At 61.7% G+C, this 23,809-nt stretch overlaps 1 protein-coding gene across 6 annotated transcripts in view; it reads left to right on the forward strand.

Moving 5' to 3' along the window:
- Nucleotides 1-23,809, forward strand: part of PKD1 (polycystin 1, transient receptor potential channel interacting) — a 46,444-nt gene that overhangs the window by 4,231 nt on the left and 18,404 nt on the right. For all 6 annotated transcript variants that reach the window (XR_011524943.1, XM_070568767.1, XM_070568769.1 and 3 more), the window contains exons 2-16: nucleotides 10,744-10,815; nucleotides 10,915-10,986; nucleotides 11,322-11,491; nucleotides 11,842-12,513; nucleotides 12,642-12,825; nucleotides 13,964-14,184; nucleotides 14,605-14,720; nucleotides 15,154-15,280; nucleotides 15,613-15,860; nucleotides 16,441-17,196; nucleotides 18,117-18,248; nucleotides 18,440-18,615; nucleotides 18,859-18,992; nucleotides 19,341-22,957; nucleotides 23,166-23,315. Coding sequence is in view for 5 of the 6 variants with exons in the window: in XM_070568767.1 (XP_070424868.1) it covers nucleotides 10,744-10,815; nucleotides 10,915-10,986; nucleotides 11,322-11,491; nucleotides 11,842-12,513; nucleotides 12,642-12,825; nucleotides 13,964-14,184; nucleotides 14,605-14,720; nucleotides 15,154-15,280; nucleotides 15,613-15,860; nucleotides 16,441-17,196; nucleotides 18,117-18,248; nucleotides 18,440-18,615; nucleotides 18,859-18,992; nucleotides 19,341-22,957; nucleotides 23,166-23,315 (6,847 nt within the window). In the remaining variant the exon portion in view is untranslated. The remainder of the gene's footprint in view (nucleotides 1-10,743; nucleotides 10,816-10,914; nucleotides 10,987-11,321; nucleotides 11,492-11,841; nucleotides 12,514-12,641; nucleotides 12,826-13,963; nucleotides 14,185-14,604; nucleotides 14,721-15,153; nucleotides 15,281-15,612; nucleotides 15,861-16,440; nucleotides 17,197-18,116; nucleotides 18,249-18,439; nucleotides 18,616-18,858; nucleotides 18,993-19,340; nucleotides 22,958-23,165; nucleotides 23,316-23,809) is intronic.

The following is a 23,809-nucleotide window of genomic DNA, read 5'->3' on the forward strand; positions in this document are numbered from 1 at the left end:
AGGGAGGCGAATGGGGAGGCTTCAGCTGCATCTGCAGCACTTGGGGACGTGGAGGGACCAACACCAGAGTGCCGGTAGTGCCAGTGACCCCCAGGAGCTGGGCGGTGCCAGGGAGCAGTGAGGACGGCACCACCCAGGGGGGCGAGCACCCCTGCCAAATGGCTGCAGGGTGGGGGACGCGTGCACGTTGTCTCTCCCACGAGGGGCTTGTAGCAGAATAGGTAAAGAACTGTGTGACGCGGTGCTCAAAGGACAAATGACCCATTTACAAAACAGGCAAGGGATCCGAGCAGACATTTCTCCACAGAAGAGATACAAATGGCCAATGAGCACCTGAAGAGATGCTGAGCATCCAGCTTTCAGGGAAACACAAGTCAGCCACAGTGAGATGTTATGTCACCCCACTGGGGTGGCTGTCACCAGAAAGACAAACATTGCTGGTGAGCATGTGGGAAAATGGGAATCCTCTACTGCTGGTAGGGATGTGGAAGGGGCAGCACTTTGGAAAACAGTCTGGCAGTTCCTCAGAAGGTTAAACAGAAAGGCACCCCAGGACCCAGCAATTCCACTCCTGGGTGTCTGCCCAGGAGAAATGAAACACACGTCCACGTGGAAACTTGTACACAGGCGTTCACGGCAGCGTTGTTCACAGTAGCTAAAAGCTGGAAACACCCCAAATGCCCATCAGCAGATGGATAATAAGCAGAATGTGGTCTGTCCACATGGTAGAATATTATTCAGCCATGAAAAGGAATGAAGCACTAATCTGTGCTACAGTGGGGATGAGCCTTGAAAACATGCCAAGTGAAAGAAGCCAGACATAAAAGGCCACATGTTGAATGATTCCACTGATGAAATGTCCGGAACGGGTAGATCCATGGAGGCAGGAAGTAGACTAGTATAGTCTACAGCTGGGGTGGGGGATGGGATTGGGGGATGATGGCCGACGAGTGTGGGGTTTCTGTTTGGGGTGGTGGAAATGTTCTGGAATTAGTGGTGATGGTTGCACAACCTTGAGACCATACTAAAAACCGCTGAACTGTGTACTTTGGAAGGGTGAACTTTATAGTATGTGAATTATATCTGAATTAAAAAACAAATCTGTGAAGAAAATACCCAGGGGGGTGCACCCCCTCCCTCCACGGTTGTCACGTGCCAGGCCCATGTTAAGCCTTTTCCGGTTTTTTTTCTATGGTGCCTCCCCACGGTGCATTGAGGTTGGAACCACTCTTAGGCCCATTTTATAGACGAGGAAACTGAGGCTCCCAGACTTCTTAGGGTCACATGGCTGGTGAGTTGTGGCAGAGAGGTGATTTCATCAGCACGCTCTGGGGCATACCCCTGGAACTGCACGAGGCGGGCTGGTTCATCAGCAGACAGACGGGTGGCAGTGGGGGCATCCCCGAGTCAGACCAGGTGGGCTCTGGGCTCAGGCCCCAGCTGCTTGCTCAGCCCAGCTTGGCCCTTCCCACCAGCTCTCTTCTCAGTCCTCCCTGGCTGGTCCTTCCCACCGACTTCCTGTTTGGTTCAAGGAGGAAGGCATGAGAACGCAGGAGTAAGGGACTCAGGCCCTGGGTCAGACCTGGTTCACATCCCAGCTCCTCCACTTCCTGTGTGACCTTGGCCCAGTCACTCAGCCTCTCTGAGCTTCAGTTTCCTCACCTGTGAAACGGGCACCATGAGTGCATGCACCTTACAGGGCTGTAGGACCTTAGCGGTGAGGGTGTGTGGTGCATCCACAGGGCTCTGCTGCTGGTGGCCACAGCGATGTCATTGTTACCAAAGTGGAGCCCTCAGTCCCATTCTCTCCACATTCTCAGAGCCCATTACCTTTTCCCCAAGCACTGGCCACCAGGAGATGGGCCCCGAGGACCTGCTCTGCTGCAGAGCAGACAGCACAAGTGACTGCGTCACTCAGACCCAACACCACAGCTTATGGGAGAAGCACAGATGAGCCTGAGCGAGCAGACTCCTACACACCCCTCAGTACCCTGTGCAGGGAGGCCTGCTGTCCAGAAGCCTTGCTGCCTCCTCTGGTCTTACCTCGGAGGTGCCTTCCACAAGGGCCATGCAGCTCTTTGGATTTGTGACCCTGGCATGCTCCTCTCCTGTTTGTATCTCAGTTTTGTATGCGTGTGTTTTGGGTGCATTGGAGACTACATATGTAACACAGTCAAGTGTGAGGCGTAAACAGAGCGCCCTGAGCTCTCACGTTCAGCTTGTTCGGGGACCTAAGACGACGATGTGGCGCTGCGGGGCTCCCCGTGCTCACACCAGCTGCTCGGCTCCTCCACGGCGCCGACACAGTGCATTCCCTCGTGGTTGCACTAGAGGAGCTGACTGCCGCACAGGTGCGCTCGGAGAAGGTGTGCCTTGGTCTCCCTTTCCCAGTGTCCCCCTGAGGCCCAAGAACAGGACGTCTCCTCGTAGGTCTCCCGTCAGGGCCTTCTTAGCCTCTTCTGCTCTACCTTGGCCCGGAGTGACAAGTCACTGGCTTCCACCTTGTGGCATCTGGCTGGGGGCACTGCCAGACGTGGGTCCCACCCCGCAAGCCCCTCCTGGCTGCCCCTGGGGCGTGGGGAGACCCTGCCTGGGGTTTGCTTTCAAGTGAGGAAGCCATTTTGGATGGAGATGCACATTTTCCTTTTCGGAACCCTCTGCGGTGGCCAGCACCAGCAGCAGGAACCCAGGCGGGCCCAGCCTGCTGAGCACTCTGGGATGAAAACATCTCGATGTTTCTCCTGCTGCTGTATGGGGTGGCGGCGGCCATCTGGGGTCGGGCACACTGGGGCCTGGCCCTTTGCTCTGGGGTGCCTGCGCGTCTCCAGCTGGCCAAGGTAGGGGCCATCCACGGGGTGGGCCGCGGGAGGCAGGGGTGCTGGCCAAGCGCGCCTGCAGTCTTGCTGCCGAATGAGGCCCAGCTGGAAAATGCAGCTCATGTCCTTTTTTCCCGGAACACCTCGTTCTTTATGGCTTGGCAGTAGTCTCCGCCAAGGGGCCCAGTGGTGCCCAGCCGCCGATGCCGGGGAGGGGCTGCATTTGGGGGCCAAGGTGAGCAGGGCTCTTTCTCTCCCTGAGCTACCCGTGGTCCCAGGCCTGGGAGAGTGTGGTGTCTCCGATTTTAGCCACCCCCATGCCCTGAAGCCATGGAGCCCACTCTGGGATCCAGTGGGGCTGCCCTGGAAAGGGCCTTGTCCCGAGGCAGGGCAGAAGCCAGCTTTTCCTTTTGGTCTGGTGGGGAATGAGGGCCAGTACTCAGGGCATGGCTAATAGCAGTGGGAGCCCCCAGGATCCTGTGCCTCCAAACTGCTCTGTGGCCCTGGCATCAGGCTGGTTCATGCCATTGGCCATGCCCAGCAGCCGAGTGGGTGATGGGATTGCCAGCCACGCTGGACCGTGTTTCTGCCCCTGGAAAGCTGAAGGCCACATGCCGGCTCCCCAGCCAGGATGAAGGAGAGCGCCGGCTGCCTTTCTCTTTCACTCTTCAAACCCTGGGGAGGCGACGCTGGTGGAAGGAGGGTGGCCTCCCCAAGCCTCAGCACTCCCATCCGTAGAAGGCATGGCGCAGCCCCTGCCCTGGCTGGCTGTGCCAGGTCAGAGTGCAGAGGGACAGCTGCTGAGTGCGGTGACTGGGCACCAGGAGGATCTGGAGGGAGCCCAAGTGCCCCCAGTGGCTGGTCCTCCTCCTCCCTTTGCCCTGAAGGGTGGCCCCAAATCCCCAGCTGCAGGTGGAGGGCCAGCTGGGCCCTCTCCTGGCCGGGTCCCTCCTCTGCAGCCCGTTGCCCCACCTGGTCTTGATGCTCTGGCCGTGGCTGCCTCTGGGTGGGCTGATCTCAGGGCCCCTCCTCAGGGCTGTGTTTCTGTCCCTTCCTGCAGCTCTGAGGCCCGAGACTCCCCTCCCTGTCCCGGGCTGTGGTCCCCGGGGATTCTAGGAGGCAGTGTCACCACATGAGATGCCTGAGTCTCATCCTGGTGACAGTTCAGTCATGGGATGGCAAAGCTCCCGTGAGGGACCACCATAAACATCCTGTGAAATGTGGGCTGCCTCCTACCCAACGCCCTGGGGCCTGGGGCTAGGAGGCTGCTGAGGGGCTCTCACGCCAGTCTTCCCTTCTCATCTTTGAGGCCAAGATCCCTGCTTCTTGCTGATCCCCCAGGCCCTGGTTTGGAGCCAGGTGGGTGTGGGGGCCTTGGGTACATAGCTGAAGTGGGTCCGACTGGGCCCTCCCTGTCCCCTGCCCTCCTCCCCAGCTTGTCCTCTCTCCCTGTCTGTTTTTCTTCAAATCAGCTCTCTTTCCTAAACTTGAATTCATTAATTTAAACCTCATCATTTCCGGCCCTGGAAGCCAGCCTCGCTTGCCACAAATAGAACGGAGTGAAAACAATGAGGTTATTAGACTCAGACTGGCTCTGGTGCTGGCCTCCCGGCGCGGAAAGGAGCCATTAGCGAGGTGGCGAGGGGGTGACACCACTGCACTGAGGGCCGAGGGGGCAGGGAGTGGCCCAGAGTGGCCTGGGACCAGCACTGTGGCCTCTCTTCCCTTCTGCCTGGGCCTGGCTCCCAAGGGGACGTGTTGGGGGTCCCCTTTGCTGGGCTGAGGGGCCTCTGGGGAGGGGATGGGCCAGCTCAGCCTGCAGTAACAGGACTGACTGAGGCTGCATGTCCAGGACGCTGGGGACAGAGGGAGGAGCACGGGGCACTGGGCTTTGGATGGGGAGCGGGGTGCCTTCTCCCGCCCTGTGCTGTCCTGTCCTGTCCTGCCAGAGGGAGGAGGCAGCTGCTGGCTTGGGAGGAGCGGCTTACATAACATCTGCAGGCGGCCCCTCAGGAGCCCATTCCCCCCAAGCCCAGTTTCCAGCGCGGCGGCCAGCGCCCGGGTGGGGGTGCTGGGCTGGGCCTGGCCCTCGCCCCGCCGCTGACCACACACGTCTGGAATGTGCAGATGGTTCCTTGGGGGCTCTGGCTGCCCCCAGACCCCGCCTACATCTGGACTGGGGAGCGGGCACCCTGGCCACTCCCCTTCTTAGCAGAAGAGGAAACTGAGGCTGCTCAAGGCGCCAGGGCAGGGTCCCTGCTTGTCTGGGGCCTCTGTTTCCTCAGCTCTAGAAAGGGACTGTCCTGGAAGCCACCCTGGGCTCCATGAACATTCTAGACCTGCTGTTTGTGGCGACCCTCTCCTTGGTCCTCCACCTGTGCACACCATGTTCCACGCCACTCACCTTTATAAGCATGGCCCCAGTCCCATCTCTCCCTGCTGGGGCCCTGAGACGTGCCCCCCACCCCTCCTCTCCTCTCTGCAAGGCCTGGGATTGAGCAGGCACAGAACGCAGGGCTGAGCCCTGTGGGGAAGGCAGGGAGCCACTGGTGTCTGTCACGTGGGGGCCCTCAGCAGCTTCTGCTGGGCCCCTCCAGCTTGGTGCTGGAAGCAGGGACCCCTGCCCCTGCTTGGAGCAGGAGGGATCAGAGCCAGATGCACAGGGCCGTGCAGTTGGGTGCCTGAGTCCTGAGGACACATGGCCAGGGGAACTGGGGCCCCTCCCCATGAGAACATCTGTCTGGAAGGCAGAGGGAGTCAGGACCACCCGGCGTGGGGGACAGACGGCCCTGCAGTGACTGCTGGGGCAATGTGGGGCGAGGAGAAGGAAGACCAGGTGTGTGAGCAGAGCAGTGGTCTTCACTCTCTCCCAGCACGCTTGCCCATCTTAGAGCAAGAGAGGGAACAGCAGAGGGGTCAAGCGAGGTGTGGAACCCCCATCTCGGACCGTGGGGTTCATGTCCAGTGCTGTGGGCAATGGGGGCCAGCTTCCCAGGGTCCCTAGGTCACCCCCTCCCCTGAGCTGGCCTGACCCCTCCAACCTTGGCCTGGGAGGGTCCAGCTGGCTCAGAGGGTGGGCCCTGCTTGGCCCGGGACATCTCAGGGATAGTGTCCAGCCAGACCACTGGCTCTCCTCCCAGTGAGCGCCGGCTGCTGCACTGCTGGCCAGCTTCTGCCGGCTGTGCAGGGCTCCTATAGGCGGCTCCCTGGGCCAGCTGCCCCACCTCCCCTGCTTCCCCCGCTTTGCATGACATGGGGAACCCAAGCATGGGGGAGGGCATCAGACTGCAATGACGTCACCCCGGGGATGCAGAGGAAGCCCAAGGGGCTGGAGGGAGGATGGAGCTGGCCCACGGCCACCTTTGCATTCCCCCAAAACAGTGATGGCAAAAGCAGATGGAGGTGTAGAAAAGTGGCTGTTCAGGGCCTCGGGGCTGTGGGCAGTAGGGCTGGGTGAGGACTCTACTAATGTCCCATTCCATTGTCACCTTTCAGTGTCCTCCTCCAGAGACACCCCTCCCATGACCCTGCCAGTGACTGACCCCTCCAGTGATTCTCTCTCCGGTGACCCCGCCGTGACCCTCCCCCTGTGACTCCCCCCTCCAGTGATACCTCTTCCAGTGACCCTCCATCCCCCCAAGTGTTACTGTCACCCATGGCCTGCCCCATGCAGATGTTCCCGCACCCTGAGGCAGGCTGGGGCCTGTGGGCCGGCTCTGGCTCTTGGCCTGGTTCTGCCCTGAGCTGCAGGAGCCCCCTGAGCAGGGTCCCCACGGCCCTTTGTTGTTTTCTCTTCACCATGGGCCGGGGCCAGGCCCAGGTGAGTGTTGGGGAGAAGGGGCTCAGCCACCTGGGCCCGGAGTGCAGGGAGCACATGGCCGTGTCCATGACAAGGTGGGGCCGTCTGTGCATGTAGCGGGAGCCTCGATGGGGCTGCTGGGCCAGACAGAGCTGGATGGAGAACTTAGCCAGGCTGAGGATGGCCTGGAGCTATAGGCCAGTGAGGCCAGGATGGCAGTGTCCCAGCGGGCAGGGGTGAGTGCTGGCTGAGTGGCCGGGACACCGAAGGTGACTTGCCTCCCACCCCTGCTCTGGTTTCTCAGGCACCATAGGCAGCTCCCAACAGCTGCCACACATGATGGATTTATCAGAAAACAGGATGTGGAAAAACATTTTAGGGATTTTCCTTCTTTCTTTCCTCTTTTGCTTGAGGCCCGGGCTGGGAAGCTCTCCCTGGCACCCCTGGTGTGTCCCACTGTCCCCCAGGCCCCGTCTCTCTGGATCATCTTACCTCCCCAAGCTTGTTGCTGTTTGGGCCCCTGCAGCCCGATTTCTCCTCAGAGACACAGATTCCACTGCCATCCTCAATTCAGCCACGAGGAAGTCCCTACTTAGGTCTCACTGAAGTTTCTCGTGGCCAGCCATTGCTACTCCAGAGCATTGTGCTTGACCAGTGGGTGGGAGTCTGGCTGCCTCTCCTTGGTCCCTCGGCTTGTCCCATCCCACCCCGGGGATGGTTTGGACACCCAGCAGCCCGGCTGTGGGCGCACATCGTTGGGTGTGGTGGAGGGCCTTGGCCTGCACTGGGAGAGACCGTGTATCCCTTTTTTTCCTTGGAGTAGATGTGGCTGTCGCGAATTGCTTACTGGTAAGAGTTTACAAACATTGCTTTTGCGAGCAGAACTGAAGCTGGAGACCCGGGTGCCCTCTCCAGGCCACGGCAAGACCAGCAGCGGTGGGTGGGTCTTGCTGTCCCGAGGCACAGCACCTGCAGTCTAGCAGCCAGCCCCGCGGCCCTTGTGTGTGGACTGGCTCTGTGAGCCACTGGGTGTCAGGATTTCTTCTCGTCACTTTATGGGATGGCTCAGTGAGGATGACCTCAAAGAATGTGTGCACGGAGTCTTCAGCAACCTAGTGAGGACCCAGGGCAGCGGAGGCCGGCTTGCTCCTCAGCCCAGACTGGAGCCTCTGAGCGGCCACCAGCCGGCTAACGCTGTGACAGATGGGCCTGCTGTGTGGAGCGCCTGGATTCCAATCTGATGTGACCCGTGTGGCCTTGTCTCCACTCTGTGTGTGATTGCATCCTGCCGCCCTGCCCCATCGGCTGCGTGGTCAGAGCAGGGGTGGGGCTTTGGGTCCTCTAGGCAGAAACCACCGCCCTTCTGCTCTCAGCAGGAGCTCTAGCCCCACCCACTGCCCTGTGGGACCCCTCCAGTCCCTCAGAGGTCCCAGGGCGCAGAGGGCCCCGCCCCCTGTTTGCCAGCCCGTCTGATCGTGTTCGAGGGTCCGCATGTAAACGTTTTTGTGGAAGCCCTCCACTCGCTGGAGGACTGTGCTCGTGCCCACCCACTGCCCCCCTCCTGACTGAGCCCATCTCACGGGGAGGCCGCCCGGGCCCGCTCCCTCCCCAGGCAGGCTGGAGCCAGCGTCAGCTGAGCACCTTGTGTCTGTGTGCTGGCCACTCAGTACCTAGTCTGCCGGTGGCCACCCTGCTTTGTCAGGGTGGAGATTGCACACCCTGGGGTTAGGTGACTGTGTCCACAGTCCATCTCTTTAGTTAGGACCAGAAGGGACCAGGAGCCACTGTGGGCCTGGCTCCCATCAGTCACCTACAGGCCGGTCACGCCCCTCCAGAAGTCCCCCAGGTTGCCCCCTGGCTGTGCTGGAAGCCAGGATAGCAGGAGCAGCCCCCAGCCCTTCGCAGGCCACCAGCATTTGGGTATTGGTCACCATGAGGCCAGCAGGTCTCCAGGGAGGAGCAGTGATCAGGGGCTGGGATGGGGGTCATTTCCTGAGCCTTGTTCCAGAGGCTGTCCTAGATGTTGTGAGCCAGGCCAGGGCACTGTGCCAGGCATCCCAGCCTACCAAGCCCTGGGACCCCCACCCCACCCATCTCCAGCTGTGTCCTCGGGGCCCCAATGTGGAGGCCCAGGGGCCTGAGCTGGCAGCAGAGCCAAGGTCTGGCGTCTCTCAGTGCCTTGGCTCCTAGGAGGACCTCGTTTTCACACCAGGCTGTTCTTATTAAGCTCCTACTGTATTCGGAGCAGGCTGGAGAAAGCAGGACCCATTCCAGAGGGTTGCTGACAGAAGCTGGTCCTCAGGACACCTCCCAGGCTGCCCGGGGAGCTCAGATAGGGGCTGTGGGGGCCAGGCCAGTGCCCAGGATAGGGGTCTGGAGCAGGCTGTGGCCGGGGTAGGGTGGAGGAGTCTGAAGTGTTTTAGGAGCTGAGTTGGCAGGACTTGGAGAGCGATAGGCCTGGAGGAGGCAGTGATGATTCCCTGGCCTCTCCATGGCAGAGTGGTCGTTGGCGGGAAGAGCAGGGCTGGTGAGACGTATTCTGGGGACACTGGAGGGCAAGGGGTAATGTCTGGAAGGGCAGAGGCTCTGCAGTGGGGGGCCCAGGCCTCATCAGTTTGGAGACTGTGGTGGAGGGGGGTGCACAGAGCTGTGGGAGCCTGGGTGGGGGGCAAGGAGGATGGGGGAACAGGAGACTAGAGGTCTCCACTGAGTCAGAGCGGTCCTAGGTCCCTGTCCCAGGAGGTGGATGGGCAGGGACGTCTGTGACCTCCACCTCCAAGCTGTGAGGGAAAGTGGAGTTGTTGGCTAGAGTGTGTGGCCTCTGAGAGGCTTTGACAGTAGCAGAGGGGCTGGGGTAGTGACACGAGGAGTATCAGTGCCTGTTTCCCCACCACTGAGGGTCATGACTTTTAAAACATTCACAGTTCTGGTAAATAAAAAGTTCTGTTCTGCTGTTTTCCAATTGTTACTGAAGTGGACTGTTTTTTCCATACATCCAAGGCATTTATATTTCTATCGTTAATTGCCTATTTTTGTCTTTGGCCTTTTTTTTTTTTTTTTTACTGGGGTAGATGTCTTTTTCTTTGTGGTTTGTTAGCTGCATGTGTAGAAAGGGTACTATGGGCTTTCAATCCACCATCTACATTGCTACTGTTTTTCCCAGCTTTAGTTTGTTTCCTGATTTTATTTATGGTGTTTTGTATGGAAGTTGCATGTTTTCATGTAGTTGGGTCTTTTGGTTTTTGGTCTTTGACTTCTGTTCGTAGTTTCATGATTTCAAAGATATGTGGCCCTTCCCCCGCGTGCTCTCGGTGCGCCTGGCTCTGCGGGGTCATCACATTTAACTTGGAACCCCTGGTTTATCGAGCTCCAGCTACAGCCCTGCTGCCTGGAGCTCCTGGTCGGTTGTGTCTTTTACGAGTCAGTCTCGTCTTCCCCTGTGTAGGTTCCTGGGGGCTCAGTCTGTTTCAGGAGGATCCTTTGTTCTCATTGGTCAGTCCATCCACTCTAACACACGTAACTCAGTTTAATGTATAAATCCATGTTTCAACCTTTCTTGATGATTCTTGCCTGGTTATGCTTCCTCTTGAACCTGTGGGTGATCTTGTTGACCATGCTGGAGTTTTTAATTGGGGTCGTGTTAACCTTGAGGTTTAATATGGTCGCTGTGGTGTGGGGTCGTCCACCAAGGCCTCCTCCCTGTCTGTCTGGTCTTTGTGCCCCACTGTGTCTCAGGAACAGAGGGCCCCCCCCCCCCCCAGCAGCTGGGTCCCTGGCTCTGGAGACCCCTGGGCTGCCTTCCCATGCTCCAAACCCCCTGTGGACGGGGGATGAAGTGATATGGGACAACTCTGCTGGGCCAGTGGACCAGTGGGGGCTTCGCTCTGTGCAGGGGAAGGGAGTCGGGTGGGGCATGGATGGAGTGCTGAGGGGCCCCACCTGTCTCCTGCCCTGGTTTCCCCGGGTGAGAGTTCATGTGGATCCTCCATCCTGGCCCTGGGAATACAGAGCTTGGAGAGTGGGAGGCCACAGCCTGGGGGTGCTGGGGAGCTTCTGGGGTGGGCTTGGGGTCAGCTTTGTGCCCTGCCTGGGGCTCGAGTGCTGACCTGCGGTCACTTTGCCCCCCAGAGATGTCTCCCACAACCTGCTCCAGGCGCTGGACGTCGGGCTTCTGGCGAACCTCTCGGTGCTGACGGAGCTGTAAGTGTTCCCTTCACAGGGGGGCAGGTGGTGGCTGCCTGTCACCATTGTGGCTATGAGGGCTTCCATCAGACCCTGCCAAATCCCCCTTTCTTCCAGGGACATAAGCAACAACAAGATTTCTACATTAGAAGAAGGAATATTTGCTAATTTATTTAATTTAAGTGAAATGTAAGTTGTGTTATTTCGGTGGGTGTCAGTGGCTGGGCCCGTGGCCCCCCAACAACCCCCTGCCCTCCTCACCTGGCCTCCATACCTGCTCCCTAGTTTGAGACAAGACCCCGGGGGGCCATTTGCTTACCTGCTGGAGCCCCCCTTCAGGGCCTGGCAGGCTGCCACATGGGTAGTAGGACACTGTACTGTCAGGTGGGCCCAGGCTCCGGCTGCCCTTGGGGGACCCTGCCCTCCCTGGGGTGAGGCTGGCACAGACCTTTCTTTGAGGCCAGGCTAGGTACCCCACATCTGCCCCACTGCTTGCTGAGCGCCTGGCCCTGCCCCTCCTGCAGAAACCTGAGCGGGAACCCGTTGGAGTGTGACTGCGGTCTGGCGTGGCTGCCTCGCTGGGCGGAGGAGCAGCGGGTCCGTGTGGTGCGGCCCGAGGCAGCCACGTGCGCTGGGCCCGGCCCCCTGGCTGGCCGGCCTCTCCTCGGTGTCCCCTTGTTGGACGGAGGCTGTGGTGAGTGTGAGTGGGCGCGGCCAGGTCAGTCCCCTGCTGGGCGCAACCCCAGCCAAGAGGGGACCCACAGGTATGCTCAGGGTCACCAGCCTGGTCGGGAGGTGGAAGATGGGGATCCAGGGAACAGATGCATGTGGGGAATAGTTCTATTGGACAGACTGACCGGGTTGGGGGTCAGGAAGGCTCTGTGGACCAGGGGAACGGTGCAGGCCTGAGGGAGGCCAGCCAGGGGTTGGGGGTGTGCCATGCAGCTGTTAGTGAGGGGCGATGTGATCTGGGATCTAGAATGGGGGCAGAGAGGCTGCAGAAGTGGGGCATGCTTGCGGGACCAGCTGCTCTGTCCCTTGCAGGTGAGAAGTACATCGCCTGCCTCCCTGACAACAGCACGGGTGCCGTGGCACTGGCAGCCTTCTCAGCTGCCCATGAGGGCCTGCTGGCACCTGAGGCCTGCAGCGCCTTCTGCTTCGCGGCTGGCCAGGGCCTTGCAGCCCTTTCAGAGCAGGGCTGGTGCCTGTGTGGGGCGGCCCAGGACCCCAACGTCTCCTCGGCCTGCTTACCCTTCTGCTCCGACCCCCTGCTGCCCCCGGCCCCTGCCTGCAGGGGCCCTACCCTCCTCCAGAATGTCTTCCCTGCCTCCCCAGGGGCTGCCCTGGTGGGGCCCCAAGGACCCCTGGCCTCTGGCCAGCCAGCATCCTTCCACGTCACCGCCTTGCTGCCTGTCAGTACCACACGCTGGGACTTTGGTGACGACTCCCCCGAGGTGGACGTTGCTGGTCCGGCCACCACTCACCGCTATGTGCTGCCCGGGCGCTATCACGTGACAGCTGTGCTGGCCCTGGGGGCCGGCTCAGCCCGGCTAGGGGCAGAGGTGCAGGTGGAGTCAGCTCCTGCTGCCCTGGAGCTTGTGTGTCTGGCCTCAGTGCGCAGTGATGAGACCCTCAAGCTCAGTGTCCGAAATCGTGGTGGCTCAGGCTTGGAGGCCACATACAGCATCATGGCCCTGGGCGAGGAGCCTGCCCAAGGTGTGTGCCTCCCCACCGCTGGACCTGGGTTCCCTCCCCTTCCTCACTTCCAGGGTTTGGGTTGGGTGGGGCAGAGCCCCTGGTGGGCACACATTGATGCCCTTTCTGTCTGCCCACCGATCCCCCAGTTGTGCATCCACTGTGCCCCTCAGACACTGAGATCTTCCCTGGAAACGGGCACTGCTACCGCCTGGTACCGGAGAAGGCAGCCTGGCTGCAAGCGCAGGAGCAGTGCCGGGCCTGGGCCGGGGCTGCCCTGGCCATGGTGGACAGTCCCGCCGTCCAGCACTTCTTGATCTCCCGGGTCACCAGGTGCCTGCCCCCACCCCCAAAGAGGCTGGGAGGGTGGGGGTCCCCAGAACACTGGGGTAGGGGCAGAGCCTGAGGCGGGTCAGGAGGAGAGGGGCTGCTGGAGGGTCTGTGTCCAGCTGGCCTGCCTGACTCTGGGGACGAGGAGCCATGTTGTGCCCAGCTGATGGCCATCCTCATCAGCTCCCTGGACAGAGATGTGGACTTGGGGCTGGGGGATGGGCCAGCTGTGAGGTGCACCCAGACCCAGTTTCCTGCTGCTGTCTGTCCCGTGTAGGCCCCTCCAGGCAGGGGCAGGCATGTTCTGATGTGGCCGCGGGGGCTGCACTGCTTCCTGCCCCTCGTCCCTGCTCCCTCTCCTGGGCAAGCAGCACTGGCAAGTGCCGCCCATACACAGGGATGCTCCTGGGCAGCTCGGCCCCTGGCCTGAGGGGAAATGCGCTTCTTCAGAGCAGGCAGTGGGGGCGGCCTGCCTGGTCTTGCCTTGGCACCTCGCACCTGCCGTGGCTGGGGCTGGGGAGGCCAGACCTCCCCCTCTCCCAGGGTCGCTGTGTGGGAAGGGGCCACGCCCTGGACATCCTAAGTGTCCAGAAGGGGAAATTGAGGCCCAGAACAGCCAAGGATGTTGCCCAAGGTCACCCAGTTAACAAGCAGTAGCTGGGCCCCAGTGCCCAGCTCTGACCACAGCACCTCACTCCCCTGCCTGTGTCTGTCCCTGTCCCTGGGTCTATCCCTGTCCCTGTGTTTTTCCTCCATGTGTCTGCAAGCCCCGCCTCCAGGAGGATGTTCCTACCTTGGCAGAGCTGTGGAGAGCAGCCCATTTGGGGGCTGATATGTGGGTGTCTCGGTCCCCAGATGCCGCCATCTGCAAGCCCCATGGCTGTGGGTGTGCATGGCCGTTGGCCAGGTTGAAGTGGAGCCCTTGGCTGGGCCCCTGGCGGTATGGGCATAGGCAGATGGTTGGGCACTGCCGTGGGCCTTGCTCACCAGGTCATGTCTGAGCCTCAGTGTCTCCATCTGGAAAATGGGGACAGGACAGGGCCTGCCTGTCGGAGTATGCCCCCAGATAGAGGGTGGGAGGAGGGGCTTCTTTCTTTGAGGAGCCCCCTGAGCGACCATCCTCCCTCCCGCCTGCCTGCAGGAGCCTGGATGTGTGGATTGGCTTCTCAGCCGTGGATGGGGCAGAGGCAGGCCTGGCACCGCAGGGCGAGGCCTTCAGCCTGGAGAGCTGCCAGAACTGGCTACCTGGGGAGCCGCACCCTGCCACAGCTGAGCGCTGTGTGCGGCTTGGGCCTGCTGGGCAGTGCAACACGGACCTGTGCTCGGTGCCGCATAGCTATGTCTGTGAGCTGCGGCCTGGAGGTGCGTTGGGGCCGCTGGGCGCCTAGGGAGCGCTTTCTGCCACGGCCAGGACAGCTGCCTCCCCAGAAAACACACAGGGTCTCCCCACTGCCCCGAGAGCTCTTCCTGTTCCAGCCCAGGACAGCTACCCTCCCCAAAACACATAGCCTCTCCCAGTGGCCATGGGAGCTCCTGTCCCAGCCTAGGACAGCCCCCCCACCCCGCCAGTTGTGTTCCTCAGCCACTCAGTATCTATTAGGTGTTTGCTGAACACCCAACGTCGGCCTGGGCTGAGCCTGTGCCAAACAAAAGTGACAAAGGTAGAGGGAGCTGAGGGGCTGCTGCCAGGTGGCTCAGTCCCAGGGCTGGCCTGACCCTGGGTCCCCGACACTCTCCTCCTTGGCCTGGGACTAGCACCTCATTGCACACCTGCCACCCCAGGCCCTGTGTGGGATGCGGAGAACTTCCTCGTGGGAGCACCCAGCGGGGATCTACAGGGACCCCTGAGCCCCCTGGCACACCAGGAGGCCCTCTCAGCCGCCCAGGAGCCGGTCGAGGTAGGCTGGCCCCACGACCCTCCAGGACGCAGTCTGGAGATTGCACCTTATCTTGGCTGCTGTCTGTCTCTAAAAAATAAGCTGCTTTTTTGGGGGTCTTTTTAACATCATATGTGTCCTGCGGAGACAGTTGAGAAAGCCCGCTGATGTGTGAAGGGAATCACCCGTCCTGGTGTCCGGAAGGGTTCTGAATGCCCCAATCCTCTTCTCTGGGTGTCTGGATTTTTCTAAAGACCAAGGAGGCTGTCCCGCTGCTCACAGATGGTTTCAGCCTGGCTTTTCCTCCTGAGTGACGGCGTTTCCCGCTCTGTGAAATGAGCTTCATCTGGTGGCTCCTTCCCCTCTGACCTGGAGGGCGTTTGGGCCTCCAGGTGGGGCTGAGCTGGGAGGCCGAGGGCTGCGCAGCTGACTGCCCGCCCCCCCCCACCCCCAGGTGATGGTGTTCCCTGGCCTGGGCCTGAGCCGCGAAGCCTTCCTCACCACTGCCGAGTTTGGGACCCAGGAGCTCGGCCGGCCTGCCCAGCTGCGGCTGCAGGTGTACCGGCCCTTGGGAGGAGCAGGTGGGCCCCCATCCCAGCTGTGGCAGTTGAGGGGCTTGGGCAGCCTCTCTGCACTGTCATGTCCACTGGTCCCTTGGCCACTGGACTGGTCTCTAGCCTCGAGGTGGACAGAGTGGAGTCCACAGAGACCCCGACTGAAGCTTGAGATCCCAAGGACAGATTGGGTGGGGCCTGCCTGGGTCGGGGGCTCACCGGGTCAACCAGCTGGCTCAGTGTGGGGAGGGGTAGGGGAGTGATGGTGGGAGCTGGGATGCTGCCTGGAAGACCTTGAATCATAGTGGTGTATCCCCGCCTGTGGCTTGTTAGCAAATTGGGTTCCCCCCTCCTTGCAGGGGCCTCAGAAAACAGCAGCGAGCCCGAGAGCAGGTCCCTGGAGAACAGGACTGAGCCTGCCCCTGTGTGCACACCGGAGGGCCGCTGGTGCCCCAGATCCAACATCTGCCTGCCGCTGGATGCCCCTTGCCACCCTCAGACCTGTGCCAATGGGTCCACGTCAGGGCCGGGGCTCCCTGGAGTCTCCTATGCACTGTGGAGGGAGTTCCTCTTCTCTGTGCCTGCGGGTCCCCCTGCCCAGTACTCGGTATGTGTCACTGGCCTGAGTCCCTTCTGCCTCCCCCTCAGCTGCTTGAGATCTGGGTCTCCCCATCAAACACAGACAAAATGCAGATTCTTCTGCATAGCCCACTGGGTCCCTCAGCCACCCATGCCGCTGCCTACCTCAGGCCTGGTCTGCCCTTGCTCATCTCCAGACATGAAAAACTCCTGCCCCAGGGCCTTTATACTTGCCGCTCCTTCTAAGGACTCTCCTCCTCTCTTTGTGGCTCACTTCTTTCTGTCCTTCAAGTCTTGCCTGCAGTGTGCCTCAGAGGTCCCTTCCCTGTCCGGGGAAGCCCCACCTCTGGCTGTGTCCTCTCTGCCCTGTGCATGTCCCGTTTGTCTGAGGCTGTCCTGTCTGTCCCTGCCATGAGTACCTGGGGGCCCCTGTGGAGTCTGGTGGAGTATGAGTGACTGTTGAGACCCCTGTGAGGAAGTGACTCTGGGTTACCCCAGGAGGATCCTGCCTGCCCACGGGAGCCCCTGGCCCAGTGCTCCCCTACAGGCCCCTGACTGGCGGTGGCCCACTGTGAGGACCTGACACAGCCTACTTCCCTCTCCTGTAGGTCACCTTCCACGGCCAAGATGGCCCTGTGCTCCCTGGTGACCTCATCAGCTTGCAGCATGATGCTGGCCCAGGCGCCCTCCTGCACTGTCCCCCAGCACTTGGCCACCCTGGCCCCGAGGCCCCATACTTCTCCACCAATGCCTCAGCCTGGCTGACCCGCCTGCCCGCCCAGCTGGAGGTGGCCTCGGCCAGCCCTGCCTGCGCCCTGCGGCTCTTCGCTGCCACAGAGCGGCTCACCCCGCTGCTGGGTCTGAGGCCCAACCCGGGGCTGCGGCGGCCAGGGCGCTATGAGGTCCGGGCCATGGTGGGCAACAGTGTATCCAGGCACAACCTGTCCTGTAGCTTCGACGTGCTCTCCCCGGTGGTCGGGCTGCAGGTGGTCCACCCCATCCCCCATGACGGCCGCCTCTATGTGCCCACCAATGGCTCGGCCTTGGTGCTCCAGGCGGACTCTGGTGCCAACGCCACAGCCACAGCACGCTGGCCTGGAGGCAACGTCAGTGCACCCTTCGAGGCCACCTGTCCCCCCATGGTGGCTGCCCTGGTGCCCAGTTGTACCCGTGAGGCCAACGACACCCTGTTCTCGGTGCTGGTGCTGCCCAGGCTCAGCGAGGGCGAGCACGCAGTGGAGGTTGTGGTGGAGAACAGTGCCGGCCAGGTCAGCCTTCGCCTGCAGGTGAAGGCTGAGGAGCCCATCTGCGGCCTCCGTGCCACGCCCAGCCCCGAGGCCCGCGTGCTGCAGGGCGTCCTCGTGGTGAGTGTGGCTGCCCCTCTGCCCTGATCCCTCCTGAGACCAGGTGCCTGTGAGGAGAGGGCTTGGCTGCCGGGTCAGTGGGCCCAGTGGTCGGTTTCTGGGCAGGTCCTGCCAGGTGGCCCTCAGACCGCTTGTTACTTCCTCAATCACCGAGAAGTCTCTGCCAAAGCGGCGGCTCTGACGATGCTTCTTCCTCCTCTCACGTTTCATGAAACAAATTGTCCCACTCTTCGCCCACCTCTGACCTCATCAAGCCTGAGCGGGTTTTCGGGGCCCCTGCTGGGTTCCCATGTGGCTAAAGCGAGTGCTTTTTGAAGTGGGGTCTGATGCCACCCAGCTCCTCCAGGAAGGGGCTGTCCCTGTCCTGCGATGCCCACCCTGCACAAGGCAGCCAGCAGCTTTGCAGCCTTTGCCAAGGGCCATTGCTGATGGTCCTACCACTTGTGCAGTCATGTCCCTTGCTTCCCCTGGTCACACCTGTTCCATCAGGTGACGCACATAAACATCCCAGACCATAAGGCCCATTGAGACCCCTGTGCCTTCCCAAATGGCTCTGCTGTCAACCAAGGGCCTGAGCGGGAACCCTGGGATGAGAGAGCGCAGAGTCTCAGGGATGGGTTGACTCTGTTACTGGTACTAGGTCATTTTACAGATGGGGAAATTGAGGCACAGAGAGGTCAAGGTGTAGCTGTGCCCAAGCTCAGCCTTGTCCCACATGGCCTCCCTAGCTGAGGGCAGGCCCTGGGGCCTTCCTCCCCCTCCCCCACTGTCTTGAAGTCCTGTCCGGGGAAACCAAAAGGGAGGTGTGCCCGGGTGGGCGGATGGACCTGGGCCGACGTGGGCCGAGGGCAGAGTGGGTTCTCCACAGACCCTGGGCTTGGGCAGGGTCATGGCCGGCTGATACTCTGCCTTCCCCACAGAGGTACAGCCCCCTGGTGGAGGCTGGCTCAGATGTGGTCTTCCGCTGGACCATCGATGACAAGCAGTCCCTGACCTTCCACAACGTGGTCTTCAACGTCATCTACCAGAGTGCTGCCATCTTCAAGCTCTCGGTGGGCAGGCGCGGGGTAGGGGCGTGGGGGGCGGGGGAGGGGATGGGCCGGTGTCCAGTGCTCACTTTTGCCTTCTGTTCTGCTTTGCTCCCGAGGACCCCACGACGGCCGTGGGTGAGTGTGGGCTGGGGCTCTGTCCATGCTGCCTGGCAGCCTGCTGGCAGCCCACTCACAGCCATCTGTCTCCACAGCTGACAGCCTCCAACCACGTGAGCAATGTCACCGTGAACTACAACGTCACCGTGGAGCGGATGCACAGGATGCGCGGCCTGCGGGTGTCTGCGGTGCCGCCTGTGCTGCCCCCCAACACCACACTGGTACTGGCGGCCGACGTGCTGGTGGACTCGGCTGTGGAGGTGGCCTTCCTGTGAGTGTGCCGGCTGGCTGGAGCCAGGGCGGGCTGAGCTGGGCCAGGTTCTCCGGCAGCCTTCACCTCCTCATCTGTCAGGAGGTGCTGCTTGCATGGGCCCCTGGGAGCCGATGGGGGGCTGCAGCAGGGCTGGGTGGTGCCCCGAACTGAGGGGAAAGGAAAGAGTGACTGCGGTGCCCCCCATGGGAGCCACCAGCCCCTCCCCGCAGCCCACTCACTGCCTGCCTGCTGCCCTGGCAGGTGGACCTTTGGGGACGGGGAGCAAGTGATCGGTCAGTTCAAGCCTCCATACAACGACTCCTTCCGGGTCCCGGACCCCACGGTGGCCCAGGTGCTGGTGGAGCACAATACCACGCACACCTATGCCGTCCCAGGTAGGAGGAGGGCCCGCCGTCCCGCCGTCCCGCCGGCCACCAGCTTAGGCAGGCCCTGCCCTGGAGACAGCCCCTCCCTGGGGGACAGCCCCCCTCGATCCAGCCTCCATTGATGGCCTGGGGCCTTTACTCTTGGGTGAAGGAGGGGTGTCCAGGGCTGAGGGGTGGCCTGGGCCGCTTAGCCCTGTGATTCGAGTCTGCTGGCCAGAAACGACCCTCCACTGCTTTTTGAGCAGGGCCACCTTTGCCCTCCCCAGAGGCACGTGAGCAGCAGCATGGGGTTAGGTAGGGATTTTGTTGAGCAGGTGGTGGAGGCGGCCCCGTCCCCATTCCATGCCTGTCCTCTAGGTGAGTACAACCTGACCCTGCTTGTTTCCAACGCCTTCGAGAACCTGACGCAGCAGGTGCCTATCAGTGTGCGCGCCGCCTTGCCCGCAGTGGCCGTGGCCGTGAGCAGCCAAGTCTTGGTGGCTGGCCATCCTGTCACCTTCTCTCTGCACCCACTGCCCTCACCCGGGGGTGTCCTATACACATGGGACTTTGGGGACGGTTCCCCGGCTATGATGCAGCATCAGCCAGAGGTCAACCACACGTACGCCTGGAGGGGCACATACCGCATCCGCCTGGAAGTCAACAACACAGTGAGCAGCGCAGTGACATGCACCAGTGTCCGCGTCTTCGAGGAGCTCCGAGGCCTGAGCGTGAGCCTGAGCCCGGCTGTGGAGCAGGGTGCACCTGTGGTGGTCAGTGCCACCCTGGAGTCGGGTGACAATGTCACGTGGACTTTTGACATGGGGGATGGCACGGTGCTCATGGGCCCTGAGGCCACAGTGGAGCATGTGTACCTGCGGGCACAGAACTGCACGGTGACCGTGGGCGCATCTAGCCCTGCTGGCCACCTGGCCCAGAGCGTGCCTGTGCAGGTCTTCGTGCTGGAGGTGCTGCGCATCGACCCAGCGGCCTGCATCCCTACCCAGCCCTATGCCCGGCTCACGGCCCACGTTACTGGGGACCCTTCCCACTACGTCTTCGACTGGACCTTTGGAGATGGCTCATCCAACACAACCATCCAGGGGGACCCGACGGTGACGCACAACTTCACACGGAGTGGCACCTTCCCGCTGGTGCTGGTCCTGTCAAGCCGTGTGAACAAGGCGCATTACTTTACCAGCATCTGCGTGGAGCCTGAAGTGGGCAATGTCACCCTGCATCCGGAGAGGCAGTTTGTGCGGCTCGGGGACGAGGCCCAGCTGGTGGCCCGCGCCTGGCCCCTGTTCTCCTACCGCTACACCTGGGACTTTGGCACTAAGGACGTTGCCCGCGTTGGGGGCCCTGAGGCCACGTTCACCTACTGGGACTTGGGCTCCTACGTGGTGACGGTCTCCGTGTCCAACAATATCTCAGCCGTGAACGACTCGGCGCTCGTGGAGGTGCAGGAGCCTGTGGGGCTCACGGGCATCAGGGTCAACGGCTCCCGCGTGCTGGAGCTGCAGCAGCCGTACCTGTTCTCTGCCATGGGCCACGGGCACCCTGCCACCTACCTGTGGGAGCTGGGGGATGGCGGGCGGCTCGAGGGCCCTGCAGTCCTCCATGCTTACAACAGCACGGGCCACTTCACCATAAGGGTGGCTGCCTGGAATGAGGTGAGCCGTGGCGAGGCCCAGCTGAACGTCACGGTGCAGCAGCGTGTGCGGGGGCTCAGCGTCAACGCCAGCCGCACGGTGGTGCCCCTGAACGGCAGCGTGAGCTTCAGCACCTCCCTGGAGGCAGGCAGCGACGTGCGCTACTCCTGGGTGCTCTGTGACCGCTGCACGCCCATCCCTGGGGGTCCCACCATCTCCTACACCTTCCGCTCAGTGGGCACCTTCAACATCATCGTCACGGCCGAGAACGAGGTGAGCAGTGCCCAGGACAGCATCTTCATCTACGTCCTGCAGCACATCGAGGGGCTGCAGGTGGTGGGTGGTGGCGGCAGCTGCTGCTTCCCCACCAACCGCACGCTGCAGCTGCAGGCTGTGGTCAAGGATGGCACCAACATCTCCTACAGCTGGACTGCCCAGCGGGATGGCGGCCCAGTCCTGGCCGGCAGCGGCAAAGCCTTTTTGCTCACTATTTTTGAGGCCGGCACCTACCACATCCAGCTACGGGCCACCAACATGCTTGGCAGTGCCTCAGCCAACCGCACTGTGGACTTTGTGGAGCCCGTGGGGTGGCTGGCTGCACATGCCTCCCCAAACCCGGCTGCTGTCAATGCAAGTGTCACCCTGCATGCTGAGCTGGCTGGTGGCAGTGGTGTCCTTTACATCTGGTCCCTGGAGGAAGGGCTGAGCTGGGAGACCCCAGAATCATTCACCACCTATGCTTTTCCTACCCCCGGCCTGCACCTCGTCACGGTCACAGCCAAGAATCAACTGGGCTCAGCCAATGCCACCATTGAGGTGGCTTTGCAGGTGCCTGTGAGTGGCCTTTGCATCAGGACCAGTGAGCTGAACTATGGCTTCGTGGCAACTGGCTCCATCGTGCCCTTCTGGGGGCAGCTCACCTCGGGCACCAACGTGAGCTGGTGCTGGGCTGTGCCAGGTGGCAGCAGGCACAAACAGCACATTGCTATGGTCTTCCCTGATGCTGGCACCTTCTCCGTTCAGCTCAATGCCTCCAATGCAGTCAGCTGGGTCATAGCTACACACAACCTCACAGTGGAGGAGCCTGTTGCAGGCCTGGTGCTGCGGGCCAGCAGCACGGTGGTGGAGCCCGGGCAACTGGTCCACTTTCAGATCCTGCTGACCTCCGGCTCGGCTGTCAGCTTCCGCCTACAGGTCAGCGGGGCTGGCCCTGAGGTGCTTCCCGGGCCCCACTTCTCGCGCAGCTTCCCCCGGGTCGGGGACTACATGGTGAGCATCCAGGCTGAGAACCACGTGAGCCAGGCCCTGGCGCAGGTGCGCGTCTTGGTGCTGGAGGCTGTGGGTGGGCTCCAGGTGCCCAACTGCTGCGAGCCGGGCATTGCCACAGGCACCGAGAGGAACTTCACAGCCCGGGTGCAGAAGGGGTCCCGCGTCGCCTATGCTTGGTACTTCTCATTGCAGAAGGTCCAGGGGGACTCTCTGGTCATCTTGTCGGGCCGCGATGTCACCTACACCCCCGTGGCTGCAGGGTTGCTGGAGATCCATGTGCGAGCCTTCAATGAGCTGGGTGGTGTGAACCACACACTCATGGTCGAGGTCCAAGACATCATCCAGCACGTGGTACTGCACAGTGGCCGCTGCTTCACCAACCGCTCGGCCCGGTTCGAGGCTGCCACAGACCCCAGTCCCTGGCATGTGGCCTACCTCTGGGACTTTGGGGATGGGTCCCCAGCAGAGGACACGGAGGAGCCCTGGGCCGACCACTCCTACCTGCAGCCTGGGGACTATCGTGTGGAGGTAAATGCCTCCAACCTGGTGAGCTTCTTCGTGGCACAGGCCACGGTCACCGTCCACGTGCTGGCCTGCAGGGAGCCCGAGGTAGATGTGGCCCTGCCCCCCCAGGTGTTGATGCGGCGCTCCCAGCGCAACTACCTCGAGGCTCACGTCAACCTGCGTGACTGTGTCACCTACCAGACCGAGTACCGCTGGGAGGTATACCGCACCACCAGCTGCCAGCGGCCCGGGCGCATGGCCCGTGTGGCCCTGCCCAGTGTGGACATGAGCCGGCCTCAGCTGGTGGTGCCACGGCTGGCGCTGCCTGTGGGCCACTACTGTTTTGTGTTTGTGGTGTCATTTGGGGACACACCACTGGCACGGAGCATTCAGGCCAACGTGACAGTGGCCCCCGAGCGCCTGGTGCCCATTGTCGAGGGTGGCTCATACCGCGTGTGGTCAGACACTCAGGACTTGGTGCTGGATGGGAGCAAGTCCTACGACCCCAACCTGGAGGATGGTGACCAGACGCCACTGAGCTTCCACTGGGCCTGCGTGGCCTCAACACAGGTCAGCTGTGTGGCAGCACAGGGGGCTGTCCTCCCTCCCCTCAGTCATTGGACTAATGAGCCCAGCAGGGTCCTGGGGTCCACCTGATGTCTGAGTGCTTTGTGGGCTTGGTCCCAGCAGGAGGAGGGGGTCTCCCCAGCTGTCCCCTGGCCAGGCTCTGCTTTGAGGCCAGGCTGGCTTCTCACCACCCCCTTGTTGTGGGCTGCAGAGTGAGGCTGGCGGGTGTGCGCTGAACTTCGGGCCCCGCGGGAGCAGTGTGGTCACCATCCCTCGGGAGCGCCTGCAGGCTGGCGTGGAGTACACCTTCAACCTGACCGTGTGGAAGGCAGGCCGGAAGGAGGAGGCCACCAACCAGACGGTGGGTCTGGCCCACCCTCAGCCCTACCCTGGCAAGATGGAGCCCGAGGCCCCAGGGTGGGGTGGGGTGTGCCAAGGAGAGCAAAGCACATAGGGCCACCCGCCCACAGATAGCATGAAACACCCTTTTTTAAGGTTTTCTATGTTTTAGTGCTCCTAGGGGCTGTTGGTTCTCTTCTAAGTTATTGCTTTTGATACAAACTCTATCTAAGGGAACGTCCTACTCCAGCCTTGCTTCCTTCCAAACGGGCTACAGCTGCCCACCGAGTGCTAGGGGGTAGCACGGGCTCTAGGGACTTGTGAGAAATACACGGTCCCAACAGCACCAGAGGCCGACAGTGAGGAAACACGTCCCCTCCCCAGAGGGTGTGCTTGTTTCTGACAGGGATGGCCTCTTCTCACCCCTACATGAGCACACACTTGCACTCCCCTCCCCAGGACCAGCCAGGTAGGTCAGGACCACCATGCAGACAACCCCATGGCAGCCACTCCTGC

Source organism: Equus przewalskii, chromosome 12, assembly GCF_037783145.1.
Source record: "Equus przewalskii isolate Varuska chromosome 12, EquPr2, whole genome shotgun sequence".
In the NCBI taxonomy this organism is placed as follows: domain Eukaryota; kingdom Metazoa; phylum Chordata; class Mammalia; order Perissodactyla; family Equidae; genus Equus; species Equus przewalskii.